Source organism: Entelurus aequoreus, linkage group LG07 (genome assembly GCF_033978785.1).
Source record: "Entelurus aequoreus isolate RoL-2023_Sb linkage group LG07, RoL_Eaeq_v1.1, whole genome shotgun sequence".
NCBI classification, from domain to species: domain Eukaryota; kingdom Metazoa; phylum Chordata; class Actinopteri; order Syngnathiformes; family Syngnathidae; genus Entelurus; species Entelurus aequoreus.
In genome coordinates, this window is record NC_084737.1 from 41,236,947 (window position 1) to 41,258,862 (window position 21,916).

The 21,916-nt window shown below is 39.6% G+C and overlaps 1 protein-coding gene across 5 annotated transcripts in view; it reads right to left on the minus strand.

Annotated features, from left to right (window-relative positions):
* Window positions 1-1,160: 1,160 nt before the first annotated feature.
* slmapb (sarcolemma associated protein b) overlaps window positions 1,161-21,916 on the minus strand; it is a 55,978-nt gene continuing 35,222 nt past the window's right edge. For 4 of the 5 annotated variants that reach the window (XM_062053666.1, XM_062053663.1, XM_062053664.1 and 1 more), the window contains 5 exons: window positions 19,751-20,021; window positions 19,177-19,348; window positions 2,375-2,509; window positions 1,944-2,031; window positions 1,161-1,570 (listed from right to left, as the gene is read on the minus strand). In XM_062053666.1, coding sequence (XP_061909650.1) covers window positions 1,948-2,031; window positions 2,375-2,509; window positions 19,177-19,348; window positions 19,751-20,021 — 662 coding nt within the window. In that variant the 3' untranslated portion in view covers window positions 1,161-1,570; window positions 1,944-1,947. The remainder of the gene's footprint in view (window positions 1,571-1,943; window positions 2,032-2,374; window positions 2,510-19,176; window positions 19,349-19,750; window positions 20,022-21,916) is intronic. The other variant, XM_062053667.1, reaches the window with a different exon arrangement.

Below are 21,916 nucleotides of genomic sequence, written 5' to 3' on the forward strand. Positions count from 1 at the left end.
AAATTAAAAACAGTGAATCAGGTTATACTTAGAATTTAGGAAGTGTTGAATCAAGAAATGTAACCTTACCCAAGCAAAAACGATGCACCATTTATCCGGGAGAGTCTTGATACCAGTTTCCTTGACACAGCCACACACAAAGAGGTTGTGGGCAGCCGGGCTTTTCAAAGCTTTAATTTGGAGCACCAGATAGTTTGACATGTTTGGGAATGCGCCCGACAGATAATCCTTAAAATCACTTAAATCTTTTTTTGAATAATGTATAGGGATCAATTCTATTGCATAATTAGATTTTTTTGCTCGTATCTGCTTTTAGTGGTAAGATTTAGGCCTCTTGTGTACTTTCATAGTTTGTACAAGGTTTGCTGCACAATAGCCATCTTGGTTTAGTTGATCACCACTTCATTCAGCGGACGTGAACAGGTCAGAAAAAATGACGTTACTGAATAAAAAGTCACAATATCTAAGTGGAGCATTGTTGGCGGTTTTGGGATGTTTCGTTAGAGGGCATTTTAAGGGCGCAAGAGATGACTCCCATTAGCTCCATTGTTAGCCACCTCGTACTAGCCGTATATTACAAATTAAAATGCATAAAAAAAGAAAGACGTGTTCTTGTCTACATAGGGATCGCAAATGATTGGCAAAATTCCATAAAAGTGCAGTTTCCCATTAATCATACTTTGGAGCTTTATGGAAAAGAGCACATCGCGCATGGAACAATTTAATATCATTAAGAACCTTGCTAAAAGTATGCCCCTAGGAAATTGCCTAAATTAAGAAAAATTTTCAGTTTGAGGCCTGTGTTCTCGAGATTGCTTTTGGGATCTTTTCATAATAGACATGCCAAATCTGTTTTGTAAATGTTTAATGTAACTTTCTGGACCTTGGTTAGAGTAGTACGCCAAATGTGCAGTTTCCTGGACTTATAACATGTAAAGAGCTCTTTATCAATCCAGGCCCAATCTACTAATGGAATGTGGAATTTGCCCATTGAGTTTTGCACAATACTTTGATCTGATTAGATTGTGCCTAACATTGTGGCAGAAACGTGTAATGCATATCTATTCAAGACACTCAAGTACTCAATTAGATCACTTTATTGACAATACTTATAATACTGACAACATACCTACATGTTACCGATAGGGAAAAGTCAAAGAAGCCATCCAAATATTTTATTATGTATAAATACAGTTAGTGTGAAGACAGCATTTACATTCATTAATTGACACTCTACAGCTCAAGTCAGTCAAAAAAAAATTGAAAAGATTCCCCACAAGTAAACACAGAGAACACTCTTTACCTTCATTTAATTAACTGTCATCTGAAATAAAAGCTGAAGATATTCAAACAGTGTTAAGTATGACTTCTAGTAATTAACATTGGAGATAATAGCATGTGTCAGGCTTGTCAGTTTCAGTGTGGATAAATCTTATGACAACTAAGGATTCACTGTGTGTGCAGGTGTCAGTGTGCAAGCCATGTGCGGACCTCAGATCTTAAAGAGGGCAACAGCAGCCACAGCTGTTAGAGCCACAGCTACCACAGGCCCCCAGATCATCCACGGCTTCTGAAACAAGCAATTGCACAAAAATTGAAACATGAGCGTCAGTCACCACATGAAACGTTCCATCCGCACATTGCAGAAGCTTCAACAGAAAGACACCAAGACAATGCAACAAAGAATGTAAAAACAATGGTATTTAAGATTGAGATGCTCACAACCAAACTCACTGGAAGAAACATATCTTAAGCATTAGAGTCCAGGCAAAGCAAACAGATGGCAGATGTTAAAGCTGAATGATTTGAAAGGTTAAGTTGCTGCTGCCTAGATTATTGTTGTTATTTTGTTTCCCCAAAGGAAGGCATTCTGGAGAAAACCTGTTTAAAGCCATGCAGTGATCTAGAGGACACTGATGAGAATGACAGAGGTTTTTGTGTACCTTCCTACCACAATGCGCCGAAGCACCATAACAGCAAAGCCAGGACAAGGCCGATGACTATGGCTTGAACAGGCAGCATTAGGGACGTCTACAGAAGGGAAGTGATATTATAATAACCAACTATAATGGGAGATATTTTAGTAGGGCTTCACTTTATTAATAAACCTTTTGGTAAGTACTCTCTTTCTAATTGTTACACACAGTTATCAGCAACAGTAAAACAAAGCAGATGACAAGAGTGGTACTGAGATTTAAATGAATCATACAAATACAGAGTATGCACTTTTGTGGCCAAAGAAAATTGACAAAATTGAAAAATCTTTCATGTTTGGTTGTCACAAAAGCACAAATAACTGCAGTAGTGTTGCTTTGCAATCACATTTTTTACCTTTTAATGATGATAAAAATTAAAAAGATAAAGCAACACTTACCGTTGTTCCTCTGTCCTGTAGTTCCGCCATGTTGGCTTTGTACTCCTCTAGTTCATTAGCGAATGACTGTTTCTCCTGCTCAGCCTTCTCATATTTTTCCTTTAAGTCAGACAGCTCTCTCTTGGTCTCTTCATACTGTATAAAGTAAGCATCATTAGATCGTTTAATCGATAATTCGTTAAACACTGGTACTTTCAAATTCATCAACAACAATGCAGGTAACGTTTTCAAAGAATCAATTGGAAAGAAATTATTTTTTTATACATCCATCTATTTTCTACCGCTTGTCTATAGTGTCTGAAAACATTTGTTTTCTTAAAAATGGTTTTAATTAAAATGAATGTATGCATTTTTTACCTTTTTAATTGGTCTTTAAAACACAACACTACTTTATGCTCAGCCTAACTTCCAGCTATGATTGGAGGTTTTCTCACATACAGGAACAATAACCCAACAGTTTTAAGTGAATGATGTTCCAGCTGGGCTGAAAACTGCAACAAGATATAAGATTTTTATATGGGTCAATATCGATAATTTATATTTTTATGACCATGGAAATTTGGACCAGGAGAAACATATAAAATGTTAACATTTTTACTTCAAATGTAACTTTCCTCAGCTATTAAGGCAAAAAGTAAATGAAATACCGATACAAGCATGGAAAACAACCAGTCAATGTAAACACAATTCTAAAATCACAATAAACACTTAAAGGCCTACTGAAATGAAATAGTTTTATTTAAACGGGGATAGCAGATCCATTCTATGTGTCATACTTGATCATTTCGCGATGTTGCCATATTTTTGCTGAAAGGATTTAGTATAGAACAACGACGATAAAGTTCGCAACTTTTGGTCTCTGATAAAAAAAAGCCTTTCCTCTACCGGAAGTAGCGTGACGTAGTCAGTTCACCTCCTCATATTTTCCTATTGCTTTCAACGCAGCTAGAGCGATTCGGACCGAGAAAGCGACGATTACCCCATTAATTTGAGCGAGGATGAAAGATTCCTGGATGAGGAACGTTAGAGTGACGGACTAGAACGCAGTGAAAGACATATCTTTTTTCGCTTTGACCGTAACTTAGGTACAAGCTGGCTCATTGGATTCCACACTCTCTCCTTTTTCTATTGTGGATCACGGATTTGTATTTTAAACCACCTCGGATACTATATCCTCTTGAAAATGAGAGTCGAGAATGCGAAATGGACATTCACAGTGACTTTTATCTCCATGACAATACATCGGCGAAGCTCTTTAGCTACTGAGCTAACGTGATAGCATCTGGCTCAAATGCAGATAGAAACAAAATAAATAAATCCCTGACTGGAAGGATAGACAGAAGATCAACAATACTATTAAACCATGTACATCAGGGGTGGGCAATTAATTTTTACCGGGGGCCGCACGAGCAACCCGAGCACTGCTGGAGGGCCACACCGACAATATTTCAATTAAATGTTGCTTAAATTATTTTTGATATACCGTAAGATAAAAAATAATAATATTTTAATTTAACCTAACTTATCTTTATTCAAAAGCAGATGGCTTTTGATGGTTTTATTTTTAACACTTTCTTACACAACGCTTCCTGATGTGTAATACAATGCAAAAATTTAAATTTCTGTCACTTTATCCTGCATCCTCTTTGTTGTGAACGTAGCACGCCTGCAAGGTGATTGGCGAAGAAGGAGGAAGCGTTACTGTTGCGGAAATGAGGAGTGAGGATAGCTGTGCGTGTGGAAAGAACGAGATAAGTTGAGCTGTGTTAGTATAGGTTGCTCAATAAAAGTTTAAAAAGAGCTTCAGACTTGGTGTGCACTTCTTCTGGACGCTACAATTGATGTCAGAAGTGGGATGAAATGCCTCCCAGTTCGCCTTGCCATCAAACCTGGGAGTCTTCATTGAGGGCGGAATTCCCCCATGGGACCTGTAGACACTGCCCCTCTCTCTGTCTCTCTCTGCTGCGAGCTCCTCACGTGGCAGGTACCTCTCGATGACGTAGCAGGCTGCGCACACAATTAAGCAGCGCAGTATGCGCAAAGTTTTACTTCTGACACCAATTGTAGCGTCCAGAAGAAGTGCACACCAAGTCTGAAGCTCTTTTTAAACTTTTATTGAGCAAGCTATACTAACACAGCTCAACTTATCTCGTTCCTTCCACACGCACATATCCTCACTCCTCATTTACGCAACTCAAGACAACATCAACTTCAGCAGGTCGTTACACTATATTCTTCAAACACAGCAACATGTGTACTACAAATTAAGCACACGGCTTTACCTTTACTTGGCAGTCCATGTCTTGTTGAAAACACGCCATTCGTCATCACCTTTTCTTTTTTTAGCGTCACGGGTATAACCTTCCTTCACAGGACATACACGCCCATAAATGACACTTTTCAAAATAAAAGCAGCACAGTTGTATTGCACGCACGACATAGATGTTTTTTTTAAATTTATTTTGTAATTTGTGATTGCCGCTGCGCGCACGAGCATAGGTCCACACGGAAGTCATACAAATAACGCTTTTCAAAACAAAAGCAGCACCGTTGTATTGCACACTCGAGATAGATACTTTTTTAAATTTATTTTGTAATTTATGATTGGCTTCACGCGGGCCGGACAGGGACGTACAAAGGGCCGGATGCGGCCCGCGGGCCGCAGAATGCCCAGGTCTGATGTACATGTAACTACACGGTTAATAATTCTCAGCCTGGCAAAGCTTAACAATGCTGTTGCTAACGACGCTGAAGCTAACTTAGCAACCGGACCTCACAGAGCTATGATAAAAACATTAGCGCTCCACCTACGCCAGCCAGCCCTCATCTGCTCATCAACACCCGTGCTCACCTGCGTTCCAGCGATCGACGGCGCGACGAAGGACTTCACCCGATCACAGATGCGGTTGGCGGCTAGCATCGGCTAGCGCGTCTGCTATCCAAGTAAGTCCTCCTTGTTGTGTTGCTACAGCGAGCCGCTAATACACCGATCCCACCTACAACTTTCTTCTTTGCAATCTCCATTGTTCATTAAACAAATTGCAAAAGATTCACCAACACAGATGTCCAGAATACTGTGGTATTATGAAATGAAAACAGAGCTTTTTGTATTGGCCTTAATGGGGGAGCCATACCTCCGTTCTACTGGCTACGTCACGCACATACGTCATATCCAAAGGAGTTTTCAACCGGAATGTTAGCGGGAAATTTAAAATTGCACTTTATAAGTTAACCCAGTTGTATTGGCATGTGTTGCAATGTTAAGATTTCATCATTGATATATAAACTATCAGACTGCGTGGTCGGTAGTAGTGGGTTTCAGTTGGCCTTTAACAATAACCTCTTTAAGGAAAAAAAAAAGAAAAAAAAAAGGAATATATAAGAAATGCCTAATAACGTGTAACAAAGTATGACAATGTAAAATTAAAGAAACCAGAGAAAAACACGTATTTGCAGGTTTAGTGCAACAAAGTAATGTTATGCAGTAATTGTTATTTAACATTTTTTGGACCAATTTAGTTTAAAAATACCCCTTTTGTTATATTTTGTTATTTATTTTGGTTATGCAGTTATACATTAGTTCCTACCTGTTTCCGTACATCCGAATAAGGAACGAACGTGTGTTGATAAGAAAAGATGAGCACGGCGAAGTACTACGGTCCGTTTGAGAAAAATCCCCAAAACTGCCACACTGTCAAGGTGACTTTTCCTGTTTTATCCACTATTTCTTCGCTCTCTGCAGCACTCATTTTTAATTGACTCCGCTCTGTAAAGAAAATTGACAGCGAGATGGTGCAACCAAAAGTGATGGTTGATATTGTTACTGTTGTGTGTCCCCCTGTTGTATGTCCCTCCCATTTCACCACCTCTTCCTGTTTGGCTAGCTTACCAAACCACAAGTGCCTATCGCATATATTGATGTTGTTTTATCGGCCCATCCCTAAATGATCTAACCATGTAAAAAGGTGCCGAAATCCTTATACATATTCCCAGGTTTTAGATGTTGATGAGAGCATGTTACACAGTATCAGTAACAATAATAACAACTTTATTCAACCTAACAATCAGACATGTGAAGAACTTCACTTGGCCAGAATGTTGCTGTGAGTTGTTCTAGAAAGATCACTGGGGGTGGAAATGGTTTTACTGGGGTTCTGGAAACTTAACTGGTTTCTCTTGAATGACAGATTACTTGTGCAAATACATGGCTGATGAGAACAAATGAGGCTTACAATACCTTGCAATGGCTAATTATGCAACAACAACAAAAAATTCCCAGTATTCCGTTAATAAACATGGCCCCTCCTTTGAGAAGTTAATAGATCATACAGCCTGCTAAACCTGCCATGAAACATACCTACCTGCTTTGTGGGATTATGCCACTCAGCGACAGAACCCGTAAGGCCCGTTTGTTTGGATCATCAAACAGTATAAGCAGGGTTCCCAAGCTAGAATCATTTTCCATTCACACTCACTCATAGCTATTTCTGATTAGATGAAGAATAGGTGAAAAAAAGGAAACAACACGAGTGAACTAATTGATCGGCCACTGATCAGTATGGCCGATTTTTGCAAAAAAGTATGTGGTTGGTCATTGCCGAATAATGGCTTTCAATGCAGATCACAAAAGTCGATCCCCTCCGGCTGACACTTCATATATCTTTGATCCCTCAACTGACAGAGACGGCTAGCAGCCAACGGTAAATTTCCATACACAGTGTGGAGAAACTCCTCTAAGTTAATAATCATCACCTCCATCACGGTAAATAAACTTCTGCTTGCCTGGGAGAGAAAACTCTTTGTTGAATCTGAAATAGGAAACACTGACTTACTACACCAAATACCAATCAAACTAATGGTACAACACATTCCATCACAGACACACTATCAAATAAACAAATTTACAAACAGTGGGCTGGAGGAAGACATACAAGAGTCAACTTAGCGCAACAAATACAGCTAAGCACTACACAAACAGTTACGTCATTAGTATGCGCAGCAAGGCATGATGGGAACAGGTGTGTGCTACCCAGTGACGACAAGTAGAATAAAAAGAGTCTATCTACAGAATAATATAACAGCAACTGTTGTGTGTGCCTTGTCACGACACATTAGTTAAGATAAGTAAGGGGGGGCGTTGATCATTTCATAAATTGGTGGCATCGATACCAGAGGTAGTATCATTATATAATTAATATTAGAGTGATTAAATCGAAATGTTTATCTTTTTACTCATTTTTATCATGTTCCCCGGATACAGGATGACTTTAAGGGCAAAAAACAAAGGACTTGAATGAGTATTGTAGTAAATGCTGTTTTTTGCTTTTCTTTAGTTATTTTGTGCTATTGACTTTGTTTTGCTCAAACAACTATAAGTAATAAAAGAGGATATGGAACCAGTTTAAACAGTGGGTTAGTATTACTACACTGTCAATAGCACTCACCATAAATAAATTAAAATATTTACAGTTATTACATTTGGTATTGGTATCAGCCGATCTCACTCATGGCTCTCTCTGCATGGCTGATTCTGAACTCAGCAGCATTAATCCTTGATCACAACACTTGTAGTTTTGTTACTTCAATCATCTGAGTATTGCGACCACCATAGCTATGAACTAGCTCCGGCCAGAGTGATTGTATTCCACTGGGAAGCCACTCCTTGTGTCCAATTCAAGCTCATTGGGAGGAGCAAGGTTTGTGAGCACGATGATTAAACTCACAAGAAGTGATTGGGCCACGTAAGTGTTTGTCTGCTTTTGCAAGGTTTATAAGAAGCAGTTAATTATTCAAAGTAATTAGAAATTACACACTGTACCTGTATATAATAGGATAAGCGATATAGAAAGTGGATAGAAATATATTCTGGACAACTGTGGCACGTTCATTTGATTCAGTCAGTGTTTGATTTGTACTATTTGTAGTATTATTGTACAGTACATTGGACCATTTACAGTGCATCCGGAATTTCAACACTTTATGTTTCAGTCTTATTCCAAAATAAAATAAATTCATTTTTGTCCTAAAAATTCTACACATAATACCCCATAATGACAATGTGAAAAGGTTTTTTGTTTGTTTGTTTTTTGCAAATGTATTAAAAATAAAAACTATTATAAATCAGATGTACATAAGCATTCACAGTCTTTGCTCACTACTTTGTTGATGGACCTTTGGCAGTAATTACAGCCACAAGCTTGGCAGGTCTATCTTTGGGCAGTTTCGCCGACTCCTCTTTGCCCATTCCTCCTTGCAGACCCTCTCAAGCTCTATCAAGTTGGATGGGAAGTGTTGGTTTTCATCCAGGATGTCTCTGTACTTTGCTGCATTCATCTTTGCCCCTATCCTGACTTTTGTTCCTGTTCCTGCTGCTGAAAATCATCCCCACTGCATGATGCTGTCACCACCATGCTTCACTGTAGGGATGGTATTGGCCTGGTGATGAGCGGTGCCTGGTTTCCGCCAAACATGATGCCTGGCATTCAAGCCAAAGACTTTACTTTGTCTCATCAGACCCGAAAATTGTGTTTCTCATGGTCTGAGAGTATCTCCTGTGCATGCTGGCAAACTTTTAATCAAGAAATGGCTTCCATCTGGCCACTATGTCATACAGGCCTGATTGGTGGATTGCTCCACGGATGGTTGTCCTTCTGGAAGGTTCTCCTCTCTCCACGGAAGAATGTGGTAGCTCTGACAGAGTGACCATCCGGTTCTTGGTGCCTGATTTGACTACGAAGAATGCAGCAATTTAAAGAGACATCCTGGATGAAAACCAACACTTCCCATCCAATCTGATGGAGCTTTAGATGTGCTGCAAAAGGGAACGGGCAAAGAGGAATGGGAAAAACTGCCCAAAGATAGATGTGCCAAGATGGTGGCATCGAATACAAAAAGACTTGAGGCTATATGTGCTGCCAAAGGTGCATCAACAAAGTATTGAGCAAAGGCTGTAGATACTTATGTACATGTGATTTTTTTTTTGTTTTAACAAATTTGCAAAAAACAAAACATACAAAAATATTTTCACATTGTCATTTTGTGGTATAATTTTTAGGACAAAAATTAATTTATTCCATTTTGGAATAAGGCTGTAACATAACAAAATGTGGAAAAAGTGAAACAATGTGAACATTTTCTGGATGCACTGTAAATGTGCAATGTCATTAGACAGCTTATGTGTGTATTAGTATTCAATATTCATATATCTACTTAACCTTTTACAAAAACTGCATCATAAAACTATGCAAGCCTTTCAAGAGGGCCACGACTTTGGAGCAGAGTCTCAAAAGATTCATTAATATTTGAACACAGTGACTGCAATGGCCAAGTAAAGCAGCGTGTTAGTAGCAGTTGCAATTCTCTTACAGTGACTATTGTGACGCTGACTATGTTCACAGTGCAGAGAACTATGCCAAATTTAGATTTTTTTGTAAAATCCAATATTTGTATGTGGTCATTCACATTACAAAAAAAAATTGGATGTCTAATATGAACACAATGAGTCTGTGATGTGACCTGGATGTGCACAAAACATTATGTCACATGCACTGCAGTGTGTTTAAAGAAGTAAACATGGCTCCAATTTGTGTAAATTTCAGAATTGGAGTATTTTTGGCAAATTATGGCAAAAATAATAATTACAATTATTTTGATTGATATTGTAATCACAATTAATAACACAATTATACATTAATTTGACAACATGAGTAGTTTTTGTACCACCAAAACTCGACTTTCAATATAATTAAAAAAACAGATATAAATTAGTAACAAATAAACAAGTAAAAAATAAGAACAGAAATAACAATAGATTTAAATAACAAAAACAATCTAAAAACAATAAAATTCAGTTTTTCTGTTTTGTTTTTAATAAAGTTTTTTTTACTTTTACACTTAATTTACCACTTAGCGTGTATGCTTTATGTGTCAAATAGAATGTAATACATTTTTTGTTAATTAAATGCAAAAATTCTCACATTTATTGGTGCAATACATCTTTAGACAATTTTGACCAGTGTTTTAGTCAAAGCATGGTAATTGTGTAAATGTATCAATAAGTGCTTTAAGTACATTATGCCTGTGTAAAATACTTTTTTGAAACCTTTATTTTGTTAGCACAGTCAGTTCGAATGTAGCGCACTGCGGTATTATTGTGAAGAGGGAAGTGTGCTGTGTTGTTGTTCTCAGCTTGACGAGAAAGGAAAGGACTTGAGGCTGTAAAAAAAAAAAAAGAAACGAAAAAAAGACAGCCTCGCACGTTGCTACCCCAGTTCTGTTTGTACTTTACATTGATGATGTTGTTCACAACAACACAAGCAGATGAGATGTGTTGTGGGTGTATGGATTAGCTTCGTAGTTTTGTTGCTCTTTCAAGTGGCCGTAGCGACATTGTTTAGTTCAGGACGTAGCGGTTGAGTATGTCGGGGATGAATAAGTGGTATCGGACACATTATTTTCCCAAACAAATGTTCCTTCTCTTCAGAATGACAACATTTCACTTACATGTATGTCATGTTCTCTGATATTCTCTGTGTTTAACAGCGGATTCCGTTTTATTGGCCAATTATGTGAGTCCGCCTGTGGTTACATGAATGCGTGTGGAAATCATATGCCTTACTTATTTACTTTTATGGCGTTGAGTGACTATTGTTTAGACATATCAGTGCTTTGTCAAATAAAAAGTAACAACTATGGTGACATCCTAAACTTCTAATAGACATGCTCTTGTTTTCACTCATTCGCTCCTCATCTGTTTCACCGTCACAAGTGCCGGAATTTGCATGCATGAATGTTGCGTGGCCCAGTAATCTTTTTTTTTAGTATTACACTACCGTTCAAAAGTTTGGGGTCACCCAAACAATTTTGTGGAATAGCCTTCATTTCTAAGAACAAGAATAGACTGTCGAGTTTCAGATGAAAGTTCTCTTTTTCTGGCCATTTTGAGCATTTAATTGACCCCACAAATGTGATGCTCCAGAAACTCAATCTGCTCAAAGGAAGGTCAGTTTTGTAGCTTCTATAACGAGCTAAACTGTTTTCAGATGTGTGAACATGATTGCACAAGGGTTTTCTAATCATCAATTAGCCTTCTGAGCCAATGAGCAAACACATTGTACCATTAGAACACTGGAGTGATAGTTGCTGGAAATGGGCCTCTATACACCTATGTAGATATTGCACCAAAAACCAGACATTTGCAGCTAGAATAGTCATTTACCACATTAGCAATGTATAGAGTGTACTTATTTAAAGTTAAGACTAGTTTAAAGTTATCTTCATTGAAAAGTACAGTGCTTTTCCTTCAAAAATAAGGACATTTCAACGTGACCCCAAACTTTTGAACGGTAGTGTATATTTTCATAATCGTGAGAAGCAAATATTGAAATCGAAATCAAAATTTTATTAATGGTCCAGCGCTGTAATACAGTAAAGCACTGCTAATCACTAGCTTGCAACTAGTGCGCTAATTGCTATATATCTTAAATTTTAACATTTATGTAACATTATTATTTATTTGTTTTTATTTTAAATCTGTAAGGTACAGTGAGTAGGATGGCCTTGGCTACATTCACACTGCAGGGTAGAATGTCCAGTTTGATTTTTTTTGTCAGATCAGATCTTTTTATGTACCGGTAGTTAACATTACGAAAAAATTTCATGTATATAGTGAACGCAATCTGACCAACATGCAGACATGACATCACACGTGCTGCAGTGTTTACAGAAGTAAACATGTCTTCAATTCTAGTAGGTCTCAGTCCTGGAGCAATTTCAAGGATTTTTTGCAAGCAAAGTCAACATTTTCTAAACCAGGGGTGTCAAACTCAAATACAGAGTGGGCCAAAATTTAAAACTGAACAAAGCCGCAGGCCAAGGTTGAACAAATTAACCTTTTAATAGGGACCCAAACAAGTTTTGCATTGAATATTGAACAAACAAGGCTTATATAACTTTATAGTGACATGCAAAATCGAGTTTCAAATAACAATAATAATAATTAAAAAATATCAATGACCAATCAAATACAATTTAAATAAAAATTGAATGCCTCTTTTCTATTTGCAGCCTTCTGAGGTAAATATCAATTAACTTTTTCCACAGGTTAATAAATTTGAAAATCAAATAATGAATAAACCAACCAATCAGGACTTTAAACGGCTCAATTTGCAACACACTGATGTAATCTGATGTGCCCAAGCCAGATACCTGGCATCTTTTCTTGGATGCTAGTTCATTAAGTAGCTCGGAGTCTTGTTCACGAGTGAATGAAGAGTGGATCGTGAGATCGACAGGCGGATCGGTGATTTCAGTAATGCGGACGCTGTTTCGATCCGTTGTAGTGAAGAAGGAGCTGAGCCTGAAGGCAAAGCTCTCAATTTACCGGTCGATCTACGTTCCCATCCTCACCTATGGTCATGAGCTTTGGGTTACGACCGAAAGGACAAGATCACGGGTACAAGCGGCCGAAATGAGTTTCCTCCGCCGGGTGGCGGGGCTCTCCCTTAGAGATAGGGTGAGAAGCTCTGCCATCCGGGGGGAGCTCAAAGTAAAGCCGCTGCTCCTCCACATCGAGAGGAGCCAGATGAGGTGGTTCAGGCATCTGGTAAGGATGCCACCCGAACGCCTCCCTAAGGAGGTGTTTAGGGCACGTCCGACCGGTAGGAGGCCACGGGGTAGACCCTGGACACGTTGGGAAGAATATGTCTCCCGGCTGGCCTGGGAACGCCTCGGGATCCCCCGGGAAAAGCTGGGCGAAGTGGCTGGGGAGAGGGAAGTCTGGGCTTCCCTGCTTAGGCTGCTGCCCCCGCGACCCGACCTCGGATAAGCGGAAGAAGATGGATGGATGGATGGATAGTTCATTAATGTCGGGGCTCAGGCTTTGAGCTGAGGTAACCTTCATTATCGAACAAAGGTGTTCATCAGTCATTATATCTCGTAGTCCACCCGGACCACAGTCTTGGGGGCGTGCCTTAAAGGCACTGCCTTCAACGTCCTCTACGAGCTGTCGTCACGTCCGCTTTTCATCCATTCTAACAACATCCCGGCCCAGTCACAAGATATGTGCGGCTTCTGTACGCACACACACATGAATGCAAGGCATACTTGATCAACAGCGATACAGGTTACACTGAGGTTGACCGTATAAACAACTTTAACACTTTTAGAAATAAACGCCACACTGTGAATCTACACCAAACAAGAATGACAAACACATTTCGGGAGATTATCCGCACCATAACACAACATAAACACAACAGAACAAATACCCAGAACCCTTTGCAGCACTAACTCTTCCAAGACGCTAAAAAATACACCCCCCGCTACCGCCAAACCCCCCACACACACACACACACACACACCTTGTAGCGTCCCGGAAGAGTTAGTGCTGCAAAGGGTTCTGGGTATTTGTTCTGTTGTGTTACGGTGCGGATGTGCTCCCGAAATGTGTTTGTCATTCTTGTTTGGTGTGGGTTCACAGTGTGGCGCATATTTCTAACAGTGTTAAAATGGGTTATACGTCCACCCTCAGTGTGACCTGTATGGCTGTTGATCAAGTATGCGTTGCATTCACTTGTGTTGGTGCGTGCAGAAGCCGCACATATTATGTGACTGGGCCAGCACTCGGACTGGATGAAAAGCGGACGGGCAAAGAAAAGCAGAAGGGCAAAGAAATTTGGGAGTCTCCCGGGAGGGTTGGCAAGTATGAGAATTTGTCGTGAATGCGATGTTACAGCGGCACCGCCGCTGCATATAATCGGCGGCCCAGCTCTAGTGTTAATTTGATATCGCTTCAAGGGCCAAGTGAAATTACACGGCGGGCCAATTTTGGCCCGCGGGCCAGAGTTTGACACTCTTGTTCTAAACCAAATTACTGCGCGTAGAAAAATAAGCAGGAAAAGGGCTAGTATTTTGGCTCTCAGCAGTTTGTTTCGAAGTCTGCTCTGATGACCGTGTGGGAGAGCAGTTGGAGACAGGAGTGGTGGAACATTGACACAAGTTCCTAAAACATATTATTTTCGTCCGTTTTCTGCACATTTGTCAACTATTTATTTTGCAACCGTCTATTTCGGCGAAGAATTATGGCACTTATCACATTTTGATGACGTATTGGTCGTATGAACGTGACCCAATCGTTCAGACTACAGTCGCATCGATACATATCTGATATACCTGTATATCCACATACAAAAAAAGGCCTGGGTCTGATTTGAAAAAAATCGGACTTGTACTGTTCACATTACCATGAACAAATCCAATACATTTCACATATGGTCAAAAAGTGTGAACAAGGCCCATGTTACTTACATTTCTAAACTGCAATACAGTGTGTTGAATCAATGTTAGTGTGTGGTATTTAAAAAAAATGTAAGTTGTGGAAAAATTGCGAGGGAAGAATAAAAAAGAACATTAAAAAATGAAAATAAAAAGTCTAATCAACCAAACATTTCACTACCCCCCCTGCTGTACCTCTGTGGACCCCCTAGAGGTCACAAACCCCCTGTTGAAGACCTCTGGCATAGAATGTTAAGAAGGAAGAGGACAATAAGGCCCAATCCCAATACACCCCCTCCCTCACTACTACTCGCTCTCACCCACTACCACAACACCCTCAAAATGAAGCAACAAGGGGTAGAGCTTTATAATCTTCCCTAGGAATTGGGACATCACTTGCTACGTCACTGCATAGTTTACATTTGGGCACTTAAGCGACTATGTAGTTACGTGTGCACGTAGAGTTGTACCAACACCAATATTTTGGTACCAAAATGTATATTGTTATGTATTTCAATACTGTTCGATACTTTTCAAAATACAGAGGACCCCAAAAAATTGCATTATTGGCTTCACTTTAACAGAACATTTTATTTAATTTCTTATTGCACCCAAAGAACAATATTAAAAGATTGGAATTTAAAGTAAAATGTGCATTTAACACATTGGCTTTTCTTTTTGCACTCAAAGAACAGTTTACAATTTACAATTATTTTACATAATAAATATAACCTGCCATAATCTAGAATTAGGTTAGAATAGAATATACAGCTTTATTGACATTGTATTAAATGCTTAATGATTTATGGTTGCAAATTTTGACCATAAAGTAAATACTGAAAAAAATTCAGCCAAAAAAATAAACAAATAAGACAAGTAGCAGGTAAAACAGAAGAAAAAAACACAAATTGAAGAGTGGAAATTTGTTACGTAATTCAGTAAATTCACTTGCATTAGTTTACGTTACACGGGCAGTTTTGACTGCGCTAATAATTTTTTAAATTTTTTTGTCCTGTCCAGCTTCTCAGGCAAATCATATAGTTGATGTAGATGCCCATATCGGCTGTTCAGACTTACTTTACAAAAGAGAAGTGTGGGTTCTCTTGTTGCCTTATTTGTATTTAACTTTATTAAAATGTATTTATATTATCATTTGGTGCAGCCAGGCCAAAGCAGGAGGAGATAGAAAGAGAAAAAAAGGAAGACAGAGGGGGAAATTGTGGGGACAAGAGGGGGATAAGACAGAGAGACAAAAATAACAACAGCAAACACAACAACAACAATAGAGCAACACCAGCAAATACAATATGTACAAATATGATGGTAAAAGGGAGCAGTTAGCGAAATAAATAATAATACAGAAATGACAATAAGCATTATTACACTACAAATGGAGCAATACAAATACCAATAGAAATAGCGCTATTGATAATGAACAATACCAATAATTTACCTCTATTATCAACAATACAGTTGTTCAAATGCAACAATACATATACGTAGTGATAACTAGAAAAAGAAAGCAGAAAAATGGAGGGGAAGAAATAGAAGCAACCTATATTAACCTTGTAGATTGTTATAGTAACAATAGGTTAAGGTTTGTCAGTGTGCCATGTGTTATCCAGTTTACCCTAGGGTAACAGCGTTAATTTATGTTTGATGAAACGTGATTATGTGCATGAGTGTATGCATGTATATGTACAGTATGTGTATATGTATGTTTGTACAGTGAATGTATATGTACAGTATGTGTATATGTATGTTTGTACAGTGAATGTATATGTACATGTATGTGTATATGTATGTTTGTACAGTGAATGTGCGTGTGGATGTACGAACTTAGAGTATGTAGGTATGTACTGTATTTGTGTATGTATGTGGGAGCGTAGGTACCTATGTATATATGTATGAATAACGGTGTGTATGTGAGTATATGTGTATTTGTATGTACAATATATTTGACTCCCAGTGTGTGTGGGAGCCAGAGTACGGCCCCAGCCACCCAGAGAGCCCAACCAACAAACAGCATGTGTGGCGCCCAGGGAACCAGGGACCACCGGCCCCACACAGCCAGGCCGGCCAGCGACAGGAACTCCAGAGCCAGGCCCACCGTAAGAGCTAGCAGCAGGCTGCAGACAGACGCGCCTGGCAGAGGACAAGGCACGGGAGAAGTAGGGGACAGAAGCCAGCGAGAGACCACACCCCACACGGGCAGAAAGGCGGGACGCCCCGCCCGGGGGGCCCAGAGACTCCCCGCAATCGCACGGGAAGATCTCAACGAGGCAGGAGGGTCTTCCAGCTCTGGCTTTTACATGTTGTCGTAGCCCGGTCGCTGCTAGCATGTCGTGTGTTGTGCCTCAGTGTGCATTGTTTACACAACATGCTGTACGCTACTTAATATGTCCGTGTGGAAACTCGTTCGGTACACCTCCAAACACAACCGAAACCCCCGTACCGAAACGGTTCAATACAAATACACGTACTGTTACACTCTTAACATATACACATTTATAAACACACATACCTATACCCATGCATGCACACACATACACACATTTACCTACCTACATCCATCCATCCACATGCACACACACACACACACACTCATATATATACAACAACAAATACATACACAGGCCGGCGGGACAGCGATCAAGCCCCGGCACCCACTGCCCACTGAGAACCAGCCGATCTCCTCCCCCAAACCCCACAGGTCCGGCCGCGCACCCCCCTCACCCAGGGACAAACCCCGACAAGCCCGCCCCAGACGACGGCATGACACCGGGCACGAAGGGCGGCGCAGCAGGGCGCAAGGTCTTCCAGGCCCACACCCGACAAGCCAATAATTTTCGCTAAGCCAGTAGCTGTTTGAACATATATGTATTTGTATGTGCACAGGGGAAACTTAACTGTATTACCTGCCAATTTTAAACTCCTTGTGTAGATCTGAATGTTTGTTGTATTTACCTAAATTTGAAGCAAAGGTGGTAATGCTGTATTGACAAATATGGCGAGGCATGTTTAAAAGCGTGCCTGCAGCGCCGCGCTTCTGTGTTTAAAGCGTCATCTTTATTGATAGTTTTGAAGCCCAAATACCTTCATATTGTCTTTCACGCACCCTTTTTATTAACCAGTAGAATTGCTGTTTTTTGTCATTATTCCTTTTGAAACTTTTTCTGTTTGTTTTCGCTCTGTGTGTGGGTTTTGACACATGAATGCGCCGCGCCTCAGTTCAGCAATGTCACCAACGCACGGCAGCATATGTGGATGAAAAATAACTACTGGTATTTTCCAAAGGCGGTAGTACCTTTTTTAATTAATTAGTACCGCGATACTTTATTAGTAGCGGTGTACTGTACAACCCCATAGTCCCACATGTACACAACAAACCCGGCTGATATCTTTTTTTTTTCTATTCATCATGATGAATAAACAAATAACTACATGGAGAGGAAGCCGCCATCTACGACTGTTGTCTTTTGTGAATTTTTTTTCACATTCGCAATTCATTATTAAGTATTTTATCCTGAAGTTAGCTAGCGTGGATAGCTGGACATCGTTACAAACTAACATGCAACTTATGCAGATTTTGTGGAATTTTCTCTGCCCCTACCTGAGCGAGTCAGCATCTGAAAGGCCTCAGTCTGAAGGGCTAGATTCATACCCCTTACACTACCCCTACATGCAAAGAGTCATTAGGACAGCACTACCTTCCCAGGAATGTGCAAAATGTAGGGATAGGGCTAAAAAGTAGGGTGAGGAGGTTTATTGGAACTGGCCCTAATTTGTGGATCTCGCAGTTTGTGGGGCACTTGTTTCGACATCTGTTCCAATGAGTGTGTGGGTGAGGAATCTGAGTCAGGAGTGGTGGGACATTGAGGTGAGTTTTAAAACATCTCGTTTTCGCCACTGTTTTCTGTTTTCTGCTCATTCATCCACCATTAATTTCCGCAACCATCTGTTTTGGTGAATAATTGTGACGTTTGTCGTCTTTCGATGACGTATAGGTTGGATCAAAGCGACCCAAGCGTCCGGGCTGTACTTGCATACAAAAGGCCTAAGTCGGATTTGAAAAAAATAAGAAAATCGGAATATACTGTTCCACTGAATGCACTGACATGGAAACAATCAGGTGTCTGAATTTACCTGCAGTGTGAACATAGCCACTGACTGCCACATTCAGATTTTGAGAAAACAAAAAGATAAATATGAAAGTGACTGGATGTGCTTTAAAAGACATTTAGCATTAAGAGTGTGAAAATATCAAGAGTACTGATATGGCAGACTATCACAATACTTAACCTTACAATAAGATTTTATTTTTGTTCTCAAACTGTACTCTCAAAATGTGGAACAAAATCATAATATGACCCCTATAATAGATTTGATCTACTGGAGCGATGTCAGGTGAGTTAAAAATAGTGTCAATGTCAGATTGCCCTGAGATTCCCCGTCCTATTTATCATATATTTTGTAACTCTTTAGGACATGACCTTAGACGACAATCAGAAAATAGCATATTGGAATACCTCTCTCTGCAGTGTCTCCCTGCAGCTATCTGCCTCATCCAGTTGGGTTTGCAGTTTGCTGCTATCCTGTTGGTGTTGGAGCTCCAATGCTACCAACTTCTTTTCCAGTTCCTGATGGGATTGCTCAAGGACTTTAAGGCTGTTGCTCAGCTCAGCATTCTGGGCTTGTGAACTAGCAGAAAAAAACGATTGGTTTTAAAAAGTGAAAGTTTACGGGTAGCTACACTCTAAGGGGGATTATATTATATCAAAGAAATGAGACAGCGGACCATATGATAAAACATTGTTGGTGAATTCTGGGCACTTAGATAGTGAGAAGATGTGCTGTATATGAAGGTTTTGAAAATATACCCTTTCAAATGTTCTCATTGTTTGAGAATGTTGGACATTTTCAACCTCAACACAAAGGTCAGGTTCACTATAATAATTAAAAACTGTGGAATTGTTCATCTTATCAATTAGTCCCAGTAATGTAGGAAGATGATGTAGAATGCACATCTGTGTTTGTGTACAGCAAAAATAACCAGGATTTTACTATAAAAAACATCTACAAAATGTTCTCCAATGCACTGACCTGAGAAGGTCTTTCTCCAACTGTTGCTGTTTCTGTCGCATTGCCTCATTTTTGGCACGCAGTGCTGCATTTTCTTGCTGCAAGTTGCCCTTCTCTTTCTGATGAGTCTTAAGGAGTTCTTCTTTCTTTGCCATGAGAGAAGTGTATTCACTTTGCAGACTGCTCTTTTCTTTCTGATGCTTGTTCACCATTTCCTGCTTTTCAGATCGCAGAGCAGAACACTCCTTCTGAAGGCTGTTACATTCCACCTGCATGGACTGTAGCTCATTGGCTTAAAAATAAAAATAACAAATAATTAATTATTTGGAAAAACCTATATTTTCTCACAAATAATATTTAGTGATTTAAGAGTGATTATTGGACACCATAAACTGATACCCTATTCTCCGCACTATAAGGCGCACCTAAAAACCTCAAATTTTCTCAAAAGCTGACAGTGCGCCTTATAATCCGCCTCATATATGGACCAATATTGAGCCACAACAAACCTAAACTTCATTTTCATAAAGTTTAGGTCTCGCAACTACGGTAAGCAGCCGCCGACTTCATTTTCCCCCGTAGAAGAAGAAGTTATTCTTCTATGGTAGGCAGCCGCGGACTTAATTTTCCCCCGTAGAAGAAGAAGCGCTTCTTCTTTTACGGTAAGCAGCCGCCGACTTCATTTTCCCCCGTAGAAGAAGAAGCGCTTCTAACCCAAAAATGGCTCCTATTAAGAGACACGCTTACGACGCAGAGTTTAAACTTAAGACGATCAGTCACGCAGTAGAACACGGGAATAGAGCAGCAGCGAGAGAATTTAACATAAACAAATCAATGGTGCGGAAGTGGAGGAAGCAACAAGATGACCTGCGCCAAGTAAAGAAGACTAAACAGAGTTTCCGAGGGAACAAAGCGAGATGGCTACAGTTGGAGGACAAACTCGAACAGTGGGTTGTTGAACAGAGAGCAGCAAGTAGAAGTGTCAGTACAATCACTATTCGAATGAAGGCAACAGCGCTAGCAAGCGAACTTAACATGGATGATTTTAAAGGCGGTGCTTCTTGGTGCTTTCGGTTTATGAAAAGACGTAATCGCTCCATCCGCACACAAACTACTGTTTCACAGCAACTGCCAAAAGACTTCCAAGAAAAGCTGGCCACTTTCCGCGCATATTGCAAAAACAAGATTACTGAAAAAAAGATCTGGCCAGAGCACATCATCAACATGGACGAGGTTCCACTCACCTTTGATATTCCTGTGAATTCGAGGGATTCGTGGATGAGGAGTAACTTCATAAAGTGAGCTTTACATATTTATTTTGTGTGTTGTGTCGTGTGACATTAACGTTTGAGCAACGTTGAGTTATTCATATTGTTATTGCTCTGCACTATTTGGAGTGTTACTATATTGTGATTGCACTAACGTTTGATTTACCGTAACAGTATCACTGTTTTTTACGTGTTTATTGAATCAGGGAAAAGTTCCCCTCCACTATGTGATATAAATGTTGCACTACATGTTATACTTTGCTGTTGTTACAAGATAAACAAAACACCACGTCACTGAATTTACCTCGGGGAAAATAATAAAACAGCTGTTTATTCATTTTGGGAGTGAACAGAGTTGTCAGAACACTGGTTTGTAATCTATTAATAAAGTTTGACTGATCTTTCTGACAGTTTTGTTGACATTCCCTTTAGCGCAGCTCCATCTAACGGATGCATAGGTGCGCTTTATAATCCGGTGCGCCTTATATATGAACAAAGTTTTGAAATATGCCATTCATTGAAGGTGCGCCTTATAATCCGGTGCGCCTTATCGTGCTGAAAATACGGTACTCTAAAATGCAAACAACATTTATATGCAGTAAGCCCTAATTAGACATGAGGCTGTTTTATCAGATATGTCTGTGCTGTGATATTTATTTTGGGGCTACATGTGATGGCTATCAAATATTGTGCCTAATTCTTGAATAGCATTATGAAGGAAAAGATCAGGAGAAAATGTCTGAACACCAATTCCTTACAAATGTTCTAAGACAGACTGTGTAATAGTCATGCTCTGTACAGATCAACCAGGTGTGTTTCCTGTGAGGTGGATGGATTATTTCAGTAAAAGTGTACATACAGATTTTAACATCGGGTAACTTAATATCTACGCTTTACATTTAAAAAATTATTATTATTA